The sequence below is a fragment of the Ceratina calcarata genome, unplaced genomic scaffold (genome assembly GCF_001652005.2).
Source record: "Ceratina calcarata isolate Rehan_Ccalc_2016 unplaced genomic scaffold, ASM165200v1 scaffold115, whole genome shotgun sequence".
In the NCBI taxonomy this organism is placed as follows: Eukaryota; Metazoa; Arthropoda; class Insecta; order Hymenoptera; family Apidae; genus Ceratina; species Ceratina calcarata.
In genome coordinates, this window is record NW_017132445.1 from 279,294 (window position 1) to 291,397 (window position 12,104).

The following is a 12,104-nucleotide window of genomic DNA, read 5'->3' on the forward strand; positions in this document are numbered from 1 at the left end:
ATGTCCGTTCTTGTTTCAATATGTTCACGCGTTTGTCCATGACGATGCTATTTAATAACGAATTTCCAATAAATTGTACAAACCGTTTGGTATGCGTAAAAGTGGACATCAGTTGAATGATAAACGATCTATATAAACTGAGGATTTTTCATTGGTTTTAAATTATCGAGCAATAAATCCATCTGCGAATTGCAGAAGAACGGCTAATCAAAAATCGATTGAATAAGGCCACGGGCTGGGTAATAACAGAGATTCGATGGGTCGTTTGCCGGAAGCTGGTCCTCTCTCGAGGAATACGCGCGCGCACTGGTATACGCTGTTCTCTTAAACAACCGCGCATTTTTTTGCTGCCGTTCGATTTAACTGGATGTCGTTACTACACTCGGCATTGTTGTCCGCCGATTCGTTCATCGATTCATCCTTTACTCCCCGTCCTCCGGTGGCCGTCCTCCTTCGGCCAGTTACCCGGCTCGATGGCTCGGTCCTCGTTCAGCTTTGGTCTGCCGATCGGATCCGATCGGATCCGATCCGATCCTATATTTATTGTATCGAGGAGACCAGAGCCGCCGCATTCCTCGCGCATGCGCCGCCCGTAATGAGCGGTCTCCAGTCCTGTCTGTCTTTCCATCCTGTCCGTCCATGCGTCTGTCCAGCCGACCGGTCGTATAGGTCCCCCTCGGTCACCCTTTCACCCTACCACCGCCCCCACCTCCGCCTCCACGTTCCTCGCCCTCTTCGGATCCTTCGTCGATTCTCTATAGTAGCCACTCTTTCTTCTTCTTCTTCTTCTTCTTCTGTACGCTACTATAAACCTGAGGTTGGGTGCAAAACGAGATGCGTAGAATATATGTGCTTCTCCTCCACGCATGTTGTTTAGATATAAGCGAATCACGTTTGGCTTACGAGTACAATATTTTTTCTTCGACATACACATCAGTGTTTCTTTTCATTTCGATCTTCAACAATTTTTCTAAGTCTTTCGTTAAGTAGTAATTTTTATATAATGAGAAAAACTGCAAGCCTTTTTTTATTCGAAACGTCGGTACAAGGCGGCAGGCCAATACGGAGGCTTGCTCGCTTCCGCGGTTTGCTTATCGATTCAAATCGCGTGCAGCGTGTATGAATGAAGGAATGAGTGGGCGAGTCGAGCCACCGGTTGAATGGGAGCCCCACGGGTGACCACAAGGCACACGCGCGCGTACGAACTTCTCTCTTTCTTCCATTCGTTCTTTCGCACGAACTCCGGCCGCGACTCTCTCCCTCTCTCTGTCTCTCTCTCTCTCTCTCTATCTTCGATACCTTTCTTTTCTCTCCGTACTCTTGACCCTTGCGGCGAGGAACCGATGAAATTGTTCACGCGACTCCAGAAAGCTTACGGCACTGTACTATCAGTAAATTTTGTCAGGCGATTATAAATATATCGTAATAGTAAAATGAGTGCGATGATTCAGATCGAATCGCGCCGATACAATAATTCGAATCAAGCTCGAATGCAATAATTATGTCAAACTCTTTGATCAATTACTGCGTGAGACTACTTGTGACTTCTTAATCTGAGCAAAATGCCCAGTTAAGCCTATAGGGTATCGGTCAGGCATGAAAACCTGATTGCAACGATGTTCACGTAGGAACATACGTTAACGTGTCGCGCGAGGCGAAAAAATGGTTAACGGGGATAAAAGACGAGCACGTTCGATCGCTAGCTAAGCTCTGTCGCGGTACAGTTTCCGTTTCTTCTGACAGTTACCCGGTGCGACAGTTTTACATCCGTCGCGTTCGTTTCATTAATTCCGAGCTCGTACGCGAGGTCTTTTATCGGTTGGCTAACCACCCGGTTCCCGAGGTTAACGATTCCACGTAAGAACCACCCGGCCTGGGTTCTCCCTCTAATAGCTTGTATCGGCATTCCTGCGATTTAAAAAATGTGCCAAACCGTCTTTGCCCTTTGGCATTCCGGCTTTTTTCGCGACGTCATCGATATATATTTGCTACGCGACGATTTTTCTTTTCGGTGCGCGCGCCCGTTTCACGGTATTCGCTAATTAATATAATCGCGCTCCGATCCCTTCTTGCCTACCGTGCCTTTAATGGAAAATGCGTGCGAGGACACCGCATACTTTGTCTGATACCAATTTTCTCAATTATTAATTGCTGTGACAGTAAGAAACGTATGAATGTCTTCAAACAATTTTTTCTTATTAATGTGTCTTATTCTCATATAAAATGATATTTCTTCTTGCGATATCAAATAGTACAGATAGTTTGAAAGGATAGAATAATTGAACGTACTGCAGTTTTAATGAACTTTATTCTATAAAAATTAATTATAATTATTATTCATATAATTATTCATAATTAGATTGCAAATGTCACAAATACGCGGGCACGTTATTATACCAGAAATATTCGATATAAATATTTGCAGTCGATTGATAATTATTAAACGTAGAAGTTGAAAAGAATTTCCGGAAGCGCTGGCATCTGAACTCTGAACCTCTCTGACGTAAGAGGAAAGTGTCACGGACACGTGTAGTGGTGAAGCCAATTTCGAGATCGCTTTGTGCGGCACGCTGCTAAAAATGCGTGGTGAATCGACAGCGAGGATCCACGGGGTCTGACGAGGCAGCTTCTGTCGATCCATCCTGGATCAGGAACGGGCATCGGATCCGGTCAAAGCATTCCATTGTAGTGGTCCGGCGCTCTTCTAGAAACGATTCCACCGATCCGCTCGGATTCGACCCGTTTTTCGCCCTATGATTGGCTTCTTCTCATCAGCGTAAAACGGCGACAGCGTTAACCGGGACCACGCGTCCATGTTTCCATGCGTATTCATGCCGGACGGTTACACGCTACGCGTGTATTAATTGACAAATAACTTTTTGCCGGCCGTATACGGCCGACATTGTCCGCGATTATCTGCCTTCAGCTTTTCTTCCCCGTACCCTCCCTCTCTCTCTCTCTCTCTTTCTCTCCCTCTCTAGTTTTTTCGGTTTTTTCGACTACCACGGAGCGGCAATGAAATGCTGCTTTTCCGAAAATGGCTCTGGAATGAGGACAGGTCTCCGGTAGCGGCGCGCACGCCGGCCTATCATTTAATTTGGTATCGGGTACTTACTTCTACCCTCCCGGCTTCAACCTTTTCTTTGCGAGAATACACGCGACGTCCTCGCGAGCCTAACCCGCGTCACGCTTCTTATACTCCAAATCCATTCTTACTCGGTAAACCGTTTAGTGGAAATCGCTGTCGCTTTTTATTCTACAGTTTATCTACTACGTGTCATCAATAATTTGAATACGATATGCAAAAAGTGTACAAAATATTGTTTTACAAGATGCATAGAAATGATAAATGAAATCCATTATTAGAATTTTATTCTGAGGAAGATTATTTAACAGTATGTCTTGATAGCAATCGATGTATATATTTTGTCGGAATCAGTTCGAAAACAGAAAAGGTATTAGAGTATAAGAAGGTGCTCGTTAGCACTTATGCAGTAGTGCATCGTCGGTGGCAATGAGCATCACCGTGTCGTAACAGCGAACGACGCGAGATGCGGCGTAGGGAACGTTTTCGTAAAAGGAACGTCTCGGGCCGGTTAGATACCGGCTTCTCTGTAGACGTCCAGCCGGACTAGTTACCGGTTAAGGCGTTACAAAATCTAGCGTAACCAGGCTACGCTTCACTTTTTCTCTTGTAGGAAAAGTATCCCTGGCTGTGCCTAATGAGCCGCCAGTGGTTCATTATTAAACCGGTGAAAGTTTTCCGAAATCGCAGCATACTATAATAATCTGAAATAATTTATGCATAATTATTGAAACACATTAAGGGGGTACAAAAATGTTGGAGCGATCGTTTGGGTTTTTTATAAGGTCGAATAAAATTGGAGTTTTAATGGCAGGAGAAACGATAAAAAAATATATCGGTTTTGTATAAATTCGGGAACGGCAATACGGTTTAAGGATATAATCCCATTGGGTTTTAATCGGCGATCTTCCCTTCGAGAGGAAGTCTCGGGTCGAGGGGTGACGTTGCGGCGTAGACACAGATACACGCGATCCACCGATCGAGATAGGCGGTTTTATTGGCATCGTGGCCCTTCTGATCTCAGGCAAATGAAGATGGAGCACCGAGCTCCTTGCTCCGTGTCGTGATCAAAAAAACATGATCGCACAGCTTTCCGACGCGCCCTTATTCTTTCTGATATTTATTCAAATGTATACCGTGGTCAACCCTCCAGTCACACTTGCAGATCTCGTGTGGTATCAGAAGAAAATTGTCATAACTTTACTTGCAAGTCTCTTCTAGTCGTACCCATACATACATGATGACATTTACAAATTTTTTACATCAGGGGAAACTTGTTTCGAGATTTTGCTAAGTCGAGTTCCGCAGCCTTCTTTGAATTACAATGCAGAAGCGTAGGATGAATTGTACTCGGGGTTAGTCAAAAGCATTCGGTGACCCTCGCGGAGAAGTGGCAAAGAGAGCATCCTTAGAGACGCGTTAGGGCGCGAGTGGCTAAGGGTTTAACCCCTCTGTCCACAGATTAGTACATGTCTTTCCTTACTATACTCAGATGAAGTTCCCTCTTGCCTTTATTACGACTTCGAAATAAGTAACATTCCTTTAATACCACCGATTAAACCTGCGAAATATTTTCCAAGCACAGTTTCTTCCAAATTCTAAATATCGAAAAATGGATTTCATATAGAATCTCATTGAAACATCATTATTTATCCGAAAACTACAGTAAAGATTCTCTGAGTTGTTCACAACGAACCGTTCTGTAACCGTGAAAACTCGTTCCGGGAGTTAAGCAGCCCTTATGTCGCGGGGGTAAGAAGCGTGGCGCGCTCGAGGGTCGCGCGCATCCCTTGGTGGGGGTGGCTTTCCGACGGGGGTGGCTGCGGCAAGGCCGAGCATGAGGCCGACACGCGCCTCTACTCGATGACACTTATGCACACGCCCTCAGACCGCGTGCGTGTTGCGCCTGTCAAAAGTCACCGGCTCGCGCGTTCCTCTTCGTCCTCTTCGTTCTCCCTCTCCAGGGGCTGTACTTCGTTCCACGTGCTTTGCGGAAACAAAGTGAACAAACTGTGAACTGTATCGATATCAACTTTCATACTCTCGTGATTCCCGTTCTTATTGACATTTGGCGATCTCTTATTTTGGTGAACGTTCGGCTGTTTAATCGAACTTTTTAAGTGCCATGCTAAGACAAATTGTGCGACGGTGAACAGATATCGTGTCTAACCAGGTCTATTTGAAATGATTATAAAATTGACATTTGGCGGGTAATGACTGGATAGAATGAGTAATTTTTGGTCAGTTCGGGGATGAATGATACGAACGATGGACGCGCAAATGTACAGCAGAATGTGGCAAACGCCGAACCTGTACAGCTCGTATAAATACCCTGCTCTGATGCAGCTCCAACCGAACAATAACGAATTTCATTCGTGGTTTCATTCTAGGAAACCGTCCATGGACGACGTTGGAAACCCTACCTCCGTCAACGCACGGTGAGTACAAGTCTCTATGTCGAGCAATTTCTAACGTTTTTCGAATATCCTCCCATTTTTATATCCCTCATAAAACTCGAACAAAAGACAATATTCTTCGTTAAATTCAATTGCCAGTCGCGATTTCTTTATTTCAATAGATTGGTGCATATGTATGAATTTCTTGAATCTATGTTCACTGTTCTAATCGCCGATCTAATACGTCTATGAATTAAATTAAACCAGGGGAGCAAATATTACAGATTTTATGTATTCGTACGAATTGGAAAATCGCGTGAGACTCGGTGATAATCGAATATTTTGAAAACTGTTTGGGTCATCGAGAAATCGGTATCAGTGTCGATCGCCGTATAAGCGGCGAGTAAAATCATCCCGGGCCGCGTTATCGGTCGCGATCATCTACCCTCTCTAGTTGAAGGCATCGAGGATGGGGCCTATCCGCCGCCGTAACAATTGAACCCGTAATAGAATCACATTCGTTCTTATTACCCGACGAGGTCAGCCGAGCAACGGAACGCTGTAGCCCGATCAGCTCTTCTCCTAAGTCCTAAGCTGTTCCACTGGCTGCGTTGTTTTTCTCTACGCGCACGCATACTATCCATATTCTTTGTTTATTCGAATACTTCTGTCTTTTCTTAATTTAGAAATTATTAGAAAAATCATTAAGTAAATGAGACTTGTTTTTAGTACAGTGCGATATATTTCTTGTACATATTTACTTCGTGTCATACATAATATGTTTCAATTTGTTTGATAATTTACTATGGGAAGAATATTTAGAATTGCATCTAATATAATGCAATACTCGTGTTCCGTCATTAATTTAAATTACATGATACCCATGAGTATCAGTGTAAGCCTAATCTACCCTCGGTTAACTCAGAGAATTAGCATACCCTCGTACACGTACGCACTCTTAATACTCCTATCTGTCCCTCAAAAATCTGTTGTTGCAAATCAACAAAGCATGTTCTCTTCCATTAAGTACAGAAAATTAAAATTCGCTGTATTAAAGAAAATTCTTGTACACATTTTGTTGCATATGTATAATGATATACTATTATATAAGATTTTGCTTATTGTTACATTATTAAAACTTTCTGGCAGGGAGAGAAATTGGGCAAAACTGAAGTGCATAAAAAATGCGAGGTATGTCAGAATTCTACGCCTTCGTGTTTGGTTTAATTAACCAACGGTGGTTCGTACACCTAAGCGCGACGGTGGAACAAAGCGTTTGAGTTCTCGGTTTTGTATCTCGTTCTCGATCTCACCGCGTTCTTTAAGACTGAACCTACAAGACTATCAAAAAGCTTTGCTCGCGTTATGAAGATGCCGCCTTGTAGATAGATATATGTATATATAAAATTTCTGCGGAAGGTCCTAACCCATTCCGTTCCGTTGTTGACAATAATTCATCAGGCCCGTGGTCGAGTATTGTTGTACGGTCCCGGCTGCGGACGACAGGAACGCGGTTCCTTCTTATCTTCACAAGAGATTCCGTCAAAACCGACCGCTGTTTTTAGTTTGTAGATCATTGTCTTTGATTCGTGGCTCTCGAGCCTGAGTATTAATGTACAGGATCAGAAAATAGATGTTGATCCGTGTAAATAGATTGCTAATTATATATGATTTCAGTAATAGGTAATAGAATTTTATTATATTATATTACATGAACGTAATAATGTGTGATTTAACATCGCCAATTCAGTTTTTGTGGACAAGTTGATTAGGATTAGAATCAAGTAGCCAGATATTAAAATGAAAATCATTATTGAAATTGAAAATAGATGGAGGTTGAGAATGATTTGGTAGATAGTATCGATGCCTATTTCGCGGTTCAGCTAGGATTAAAATATCTGAGAGATAATTGAACGTTCGCACGTACTAATGGCGGAGCGGGTACGGTTTAACGGTGAAGCCACTGTGGCTGGTGTAACGCGGCGTAACAACGGTAACCGTGAAGGTGCGATGATAAAGAAAAGGTACCTACGTGGGCGTAAACGGGTGGCGACCTGGGAGGCGGAACCAATCCTCCAGGCGACAACCTTATCGAATGGCAAGTATTCTTCGCCTGCAAACCTAACAAGTCAAAGTCAGATGCTACCCGTGAAAACGTTCTCTTTTAGCCAAAAACACCATTCGCCAGTATCAAAAGATTCTTCTTCTTATTTCGTTATCAATTAATGTTTCATCAGAGTTTCGAGTCTCAAAACGTTTGTGAAAATAGTTGCGTTCTCTTGGGTGAAACTTTCTTGTGCAAATTGGATATTCAGAAAACTAAAGATTCATAAGCCAATCCATCGATCTCATAATATCTCTTAATGAAATTATAAAGAAAAAGACGATTATTGATGTACAATTTATTACATAGTGATTTGCAAAAGCCTTATATACATGATACAATAATTGGTAAAGTAGTTTCGTTCTTGGATAAAACTGGCGAAACTGGATGAGGCCAGTGAGCATCGGGAGGTACCTCGAAACGGCGGCGCACCGTTACGGGAAGCTCCTTTTCTCTCGGTGCCACTATTAATATTAATGCATTCCGTTCTTGCGGCATTGTCCTCGCGTTGACGACCGAGGCGACGTCCAGCCTGGTTCTCCAACAATATCCACGCGCCGGTACTCAGGGAACACCGTGGCTGTTCGTCTCCTGAAGGCCCGCGTTTCCCTGATTGTGTCTCGACGACTCGTCTGAATATTCAACCGGTCGATAAATAACGCCGTTCGAGATAAAGAGGATGATTTTTCCGTCGGCGGCGGTTCGATGACATCCGGGGGGGTACTTTTCTTAAAGATGAGACGTACTTCGTTCAGCCTCCTTCCTCGAGATTCCTTCCATTGTCGCGCGCGATTTCCTACCCGGCTCTTATGACGCCTCGACAATGCGCGTTTCTACACGCTCTCGCCTACCGTAACCAATGGCCCGCGTTTTACGCTCCGCTCCCGGTGATCTATACTGAGCATTCTTCTCCTCTTCTCACCGTGTTACCTGCCTCCGGGACGCGACTCCTTCTGCGCTCGTCTTTTTGCTTTCTCTTTGTTTTCGTGCCTTTTTACCAAAGTTTTTCTCTTCCCTCCTTGAGATGGGAGCCTGTTTAAAGGTTGCTTATCTTCTGACGAGGTCGTAACAGTCAAAGAACTGATCCGTACATGAAATCTGTTCTACGATTCTTCGTTCAGTCGATTGAGAGCCAGAAGTGATTAGAAATCAATTATTTCATGGTCGGGTGATGCACTTTTCGACGCGGTTTCCAGTTAAATTGTTCACAGTTTATTTACCAATTTAAGGGTCTCGCAAAAGAAGATCCGCGCAAACTGCTCGATCATTCGGTTTTTATTTTTCATTCTGATTCTTCCTTAACGCTGTTTTTCGATACTTATAGTAATTGTTACCCAATTACAATCGCCTCCGGGAGGAATCTCGTCGATAGAGTTGATCAATTTTTATCGCTGCACTCTGAGATATGGTTCAAAGTTAGCTCCGGTAGCCACGGGGGGTAAAAATTCTTTTTCGATACAAAGAAAGGATTACGCGCGACGAATATTCGGCTACAAATATCTATCATCGTGAGTTATCACGCTATACGCTGGGACATTCGCGAGACTTATTATCCTACGTGATTTAAAGGGTTGGAAGAATACACACCAGGTCCGCATACTTTTCTGACATCATCCCGGAGTATCAATTAAACGATAATGTCGTGATTAATCGTTACGTGAAAAAGTGCCTCACCATTTTTTACTGCCGTACAGAAAATCTGTATATAAGTTTCTGAACATGTTCTTATAAAAATTCTCTTATAAAAACTTTATTCGTACAACCGTTTGATTTATCTCAACATCGATTAAGATCGTTTACCACGTTCCTTTTAACGTTCTATATAAGTGCCGGAGAACTGCGTTGCATTTTCATGTAGGAAACGTTGAAGCTAAGTAATCTGGCGATCGGTGAAAGTGATCGACGATCAGTGAAAATGTAGTGAACGGGTTCGGTCGATTTGAGGAGTCGAACGCTGTCTCGGAAATTATAAGAACGTGCGTCCGGCGAGAGTGCACGTGGTCGGGCCGAATTTCTGCACGTGGGACGAGCGGAATTCCTAATAAGTCAGCGGACTAGACAGAAGTCTCGCGCCCGACGCGTTCGGTATATACATATACCACGTATACATACGTACGTATATCGGCTCGTGCAGCTTGCACGTTGCCGCCGAGAGATAGGAGTGACGTCACGGATACGTGGGATTCCTCCCGAGCAGCTGGATCACGTGCTGCGGCCGAACGTGAGGCTAACTTAAATGCGGATCAGGGAGAAACCGTTCCAAAACCGATCCCCAAATGAATGCAACCGGCCGCGATTCAAATTGTTTTCACGTTCTTCCGCCGCGGTATCGAAACCTCGCTCTAATTTAGATTCGATCGAGTTGGCCTCTTTGAGTTCGATGCGAGGGTCCGAGGTCTCCAGCATCGACTTATTCTCTGTCAAGGTAGTTTGTGTATTCTGTTATTCGCGTAACACCACAATAATTCAATGATTCCTAGACGGAAGGGCCACTATGACTATTATCCAAGGATAGTGTAATAAAAATGACCCCCATCCATTTATGTTCATAAAAAAAATAGAACATCTTCCATTTTTAATTAATTTATTAGCTCCTTACTTAAATAAAAAATGATTTGACGAATGACTGGATTTTAAATGTTCATCGTCTATGAACTGGAAATGTCTGAACTAAATTCTTCAGTTCAATTGTATATGGTTAAGACGTTCGATTGCAGTGTGTCCAATTCTCCAGCATCGGAGACCTCGGCGTTATCTCTCAGTGGCCAGTCAATTTACACGACATTAGGGTCCGCGTAAATAGAACCACGACTGATTTAATTTCCCGTAATGGCAATTGACTGCGATTGCCGTGGTTCGACGTTCCCAGTGGAGACCACCTTCCTCTTCCGCCTGTACTTCTTTACCAAAAACCTCTTCAGATTCTCTCGAAAACTGCAGTACAAGTAATTTCTTATCAGACACTTGTTAAATAATTTCTGACAAAAAAAAAACTAACAGACTCGTAAATATTTTTTAATGAAAAATTGTTAAACGATTCTTGTATCAATTCCTGTAACAAAGAAAATAGATAAATTCTGAAATCTTTTTTTCAAATGTAAAGATCGAATTCAAAGTGGGAAGAGAGTATCTGGAGAAAGAAATTCGGTAATTACGCGTTGGTCCTAATACGTCGCAGTGAAATGCCGCGCGATGCCCGGATGCTGGGGGCCGAAAATTTCTTCGACGCAAAACCAGTCGGTTAACAATGGGTATTTTCATTAGCCGGGGCCCCCCCAAAGCCGAACGGTGAAGGATATTTGATTCGGTTTTTATCGGTTCGACCGACATTCCGGGGCCGCGGGCCTTGTATCGGAAAAACGCGGACTGGGCCCCGGTTCGACTCGATCGCGATATCAGAAGAAGTATCCCATTTAGAAGAAAAATAGCATTGTAAATGCAACGTGTCCGCGCGGGCTTCCGTTTGTCGCGTTTCGTCCACGCTATGGTAAAAACCGGATAAGTAGCCTCGCCGATTCACATAACTGAGTTTTGTACCCTCATTTCTACGGTTCTGATATCTGCACAACCGACAAGTACGAAATTTATGGCCAACTTCGAACTTCTTTCCTCGTTCTTATGACCTGCGAGAGATTTTTTAGCAGCATGATCTATTAGTCGATGGATCGAGTTTTGTGATCGAGAATCAGCATGGAAAATTTTCTGGGTCTAAGTCATTCGTCGATCTATAAGTTCGATACGAATATCGGATGAAAAGATTGCGGGCTTGGTCGAAGTTTTTCTTGTTGAACAATGGGCAAGGACTAAACTGAGGACCTTATCTAATCTGAATATAATTACAAGTGCAGATGATAAAATTGGTTATTATGCTATGGAAAAGTTGATTCGGGTACCATATAATGCAGGGTTTGGAAATTAACCTCGGCCGTCTGCCTACCTACGTTCTGGTGATGATTACGTCTACTTATAGGTATAACTACTTATGTGCACCAAACTACCCGTCTACCGGCTCAAATAATCTTCGCGGTTCTCTGGCTCTGGTTCACCTCCTTCTTTACTTTTTATCCACCTGAATCTCCATCCAGCCACCCTTCGCTTTCATCCTCCGTACCCCTTGGCTCTTTCTCTTTCGCACTGTAAAGGCCGTTACTGAAACTAGTTTCGTAAAACGGGTCGGGCTAGCGCACTCGCCTCTTTTTTTCTGATCCAACGACCCCCGCGCCGCGGTCCTCTAATGCGTGTTAGTGACCATGCTTGTTTATGTGTTACAGATTTGACGAGAGACACTACGCTTTCGAAAGGTACGCTAGCATTCACTACGCATGCTTTTCGTCTCATTTTCTATTTCGTCCATTTCTTTTCTTTTAATATTCAATCTTCTTTCTTTTCGTCTCTGGTGTTCGACGTTCGCATCGGAATATTTATTTTCTTTCTTGCATTAGAACTTTTAAGCGTTAATTATAAGAGTATTTAGAACAAAATATACTTTCCCATAAGGTATGGTCACAGATTAGAATTA

General features: G+C 43.3%; 1 protein-coding gene across 1 annotated transcript in view; it reads left to right on the forward strand.

Annotated features, from left to right (window-relative positions):
- The window catches only part of LOC108623434 (uncharacterized), a 213,758-nt gene that overhangs the window by 135,515 nt on the left and 66,139 nt on the right, over nt 1-12,104 (forward strand). The window contains exons 22-23 of the mRNA XM_026812198.1: nt 5,476-5,523; nt 11,857-11,886. Coding sequence (XP_026667999.1) covers nt 5,476-5,523; nt 11,857-11,886 — 78 coding nt within the window. The remainder of the gene's footprint in view (nt 1-5,475; nt 5,524-11,856; nt 11,887-12,104) is intronic.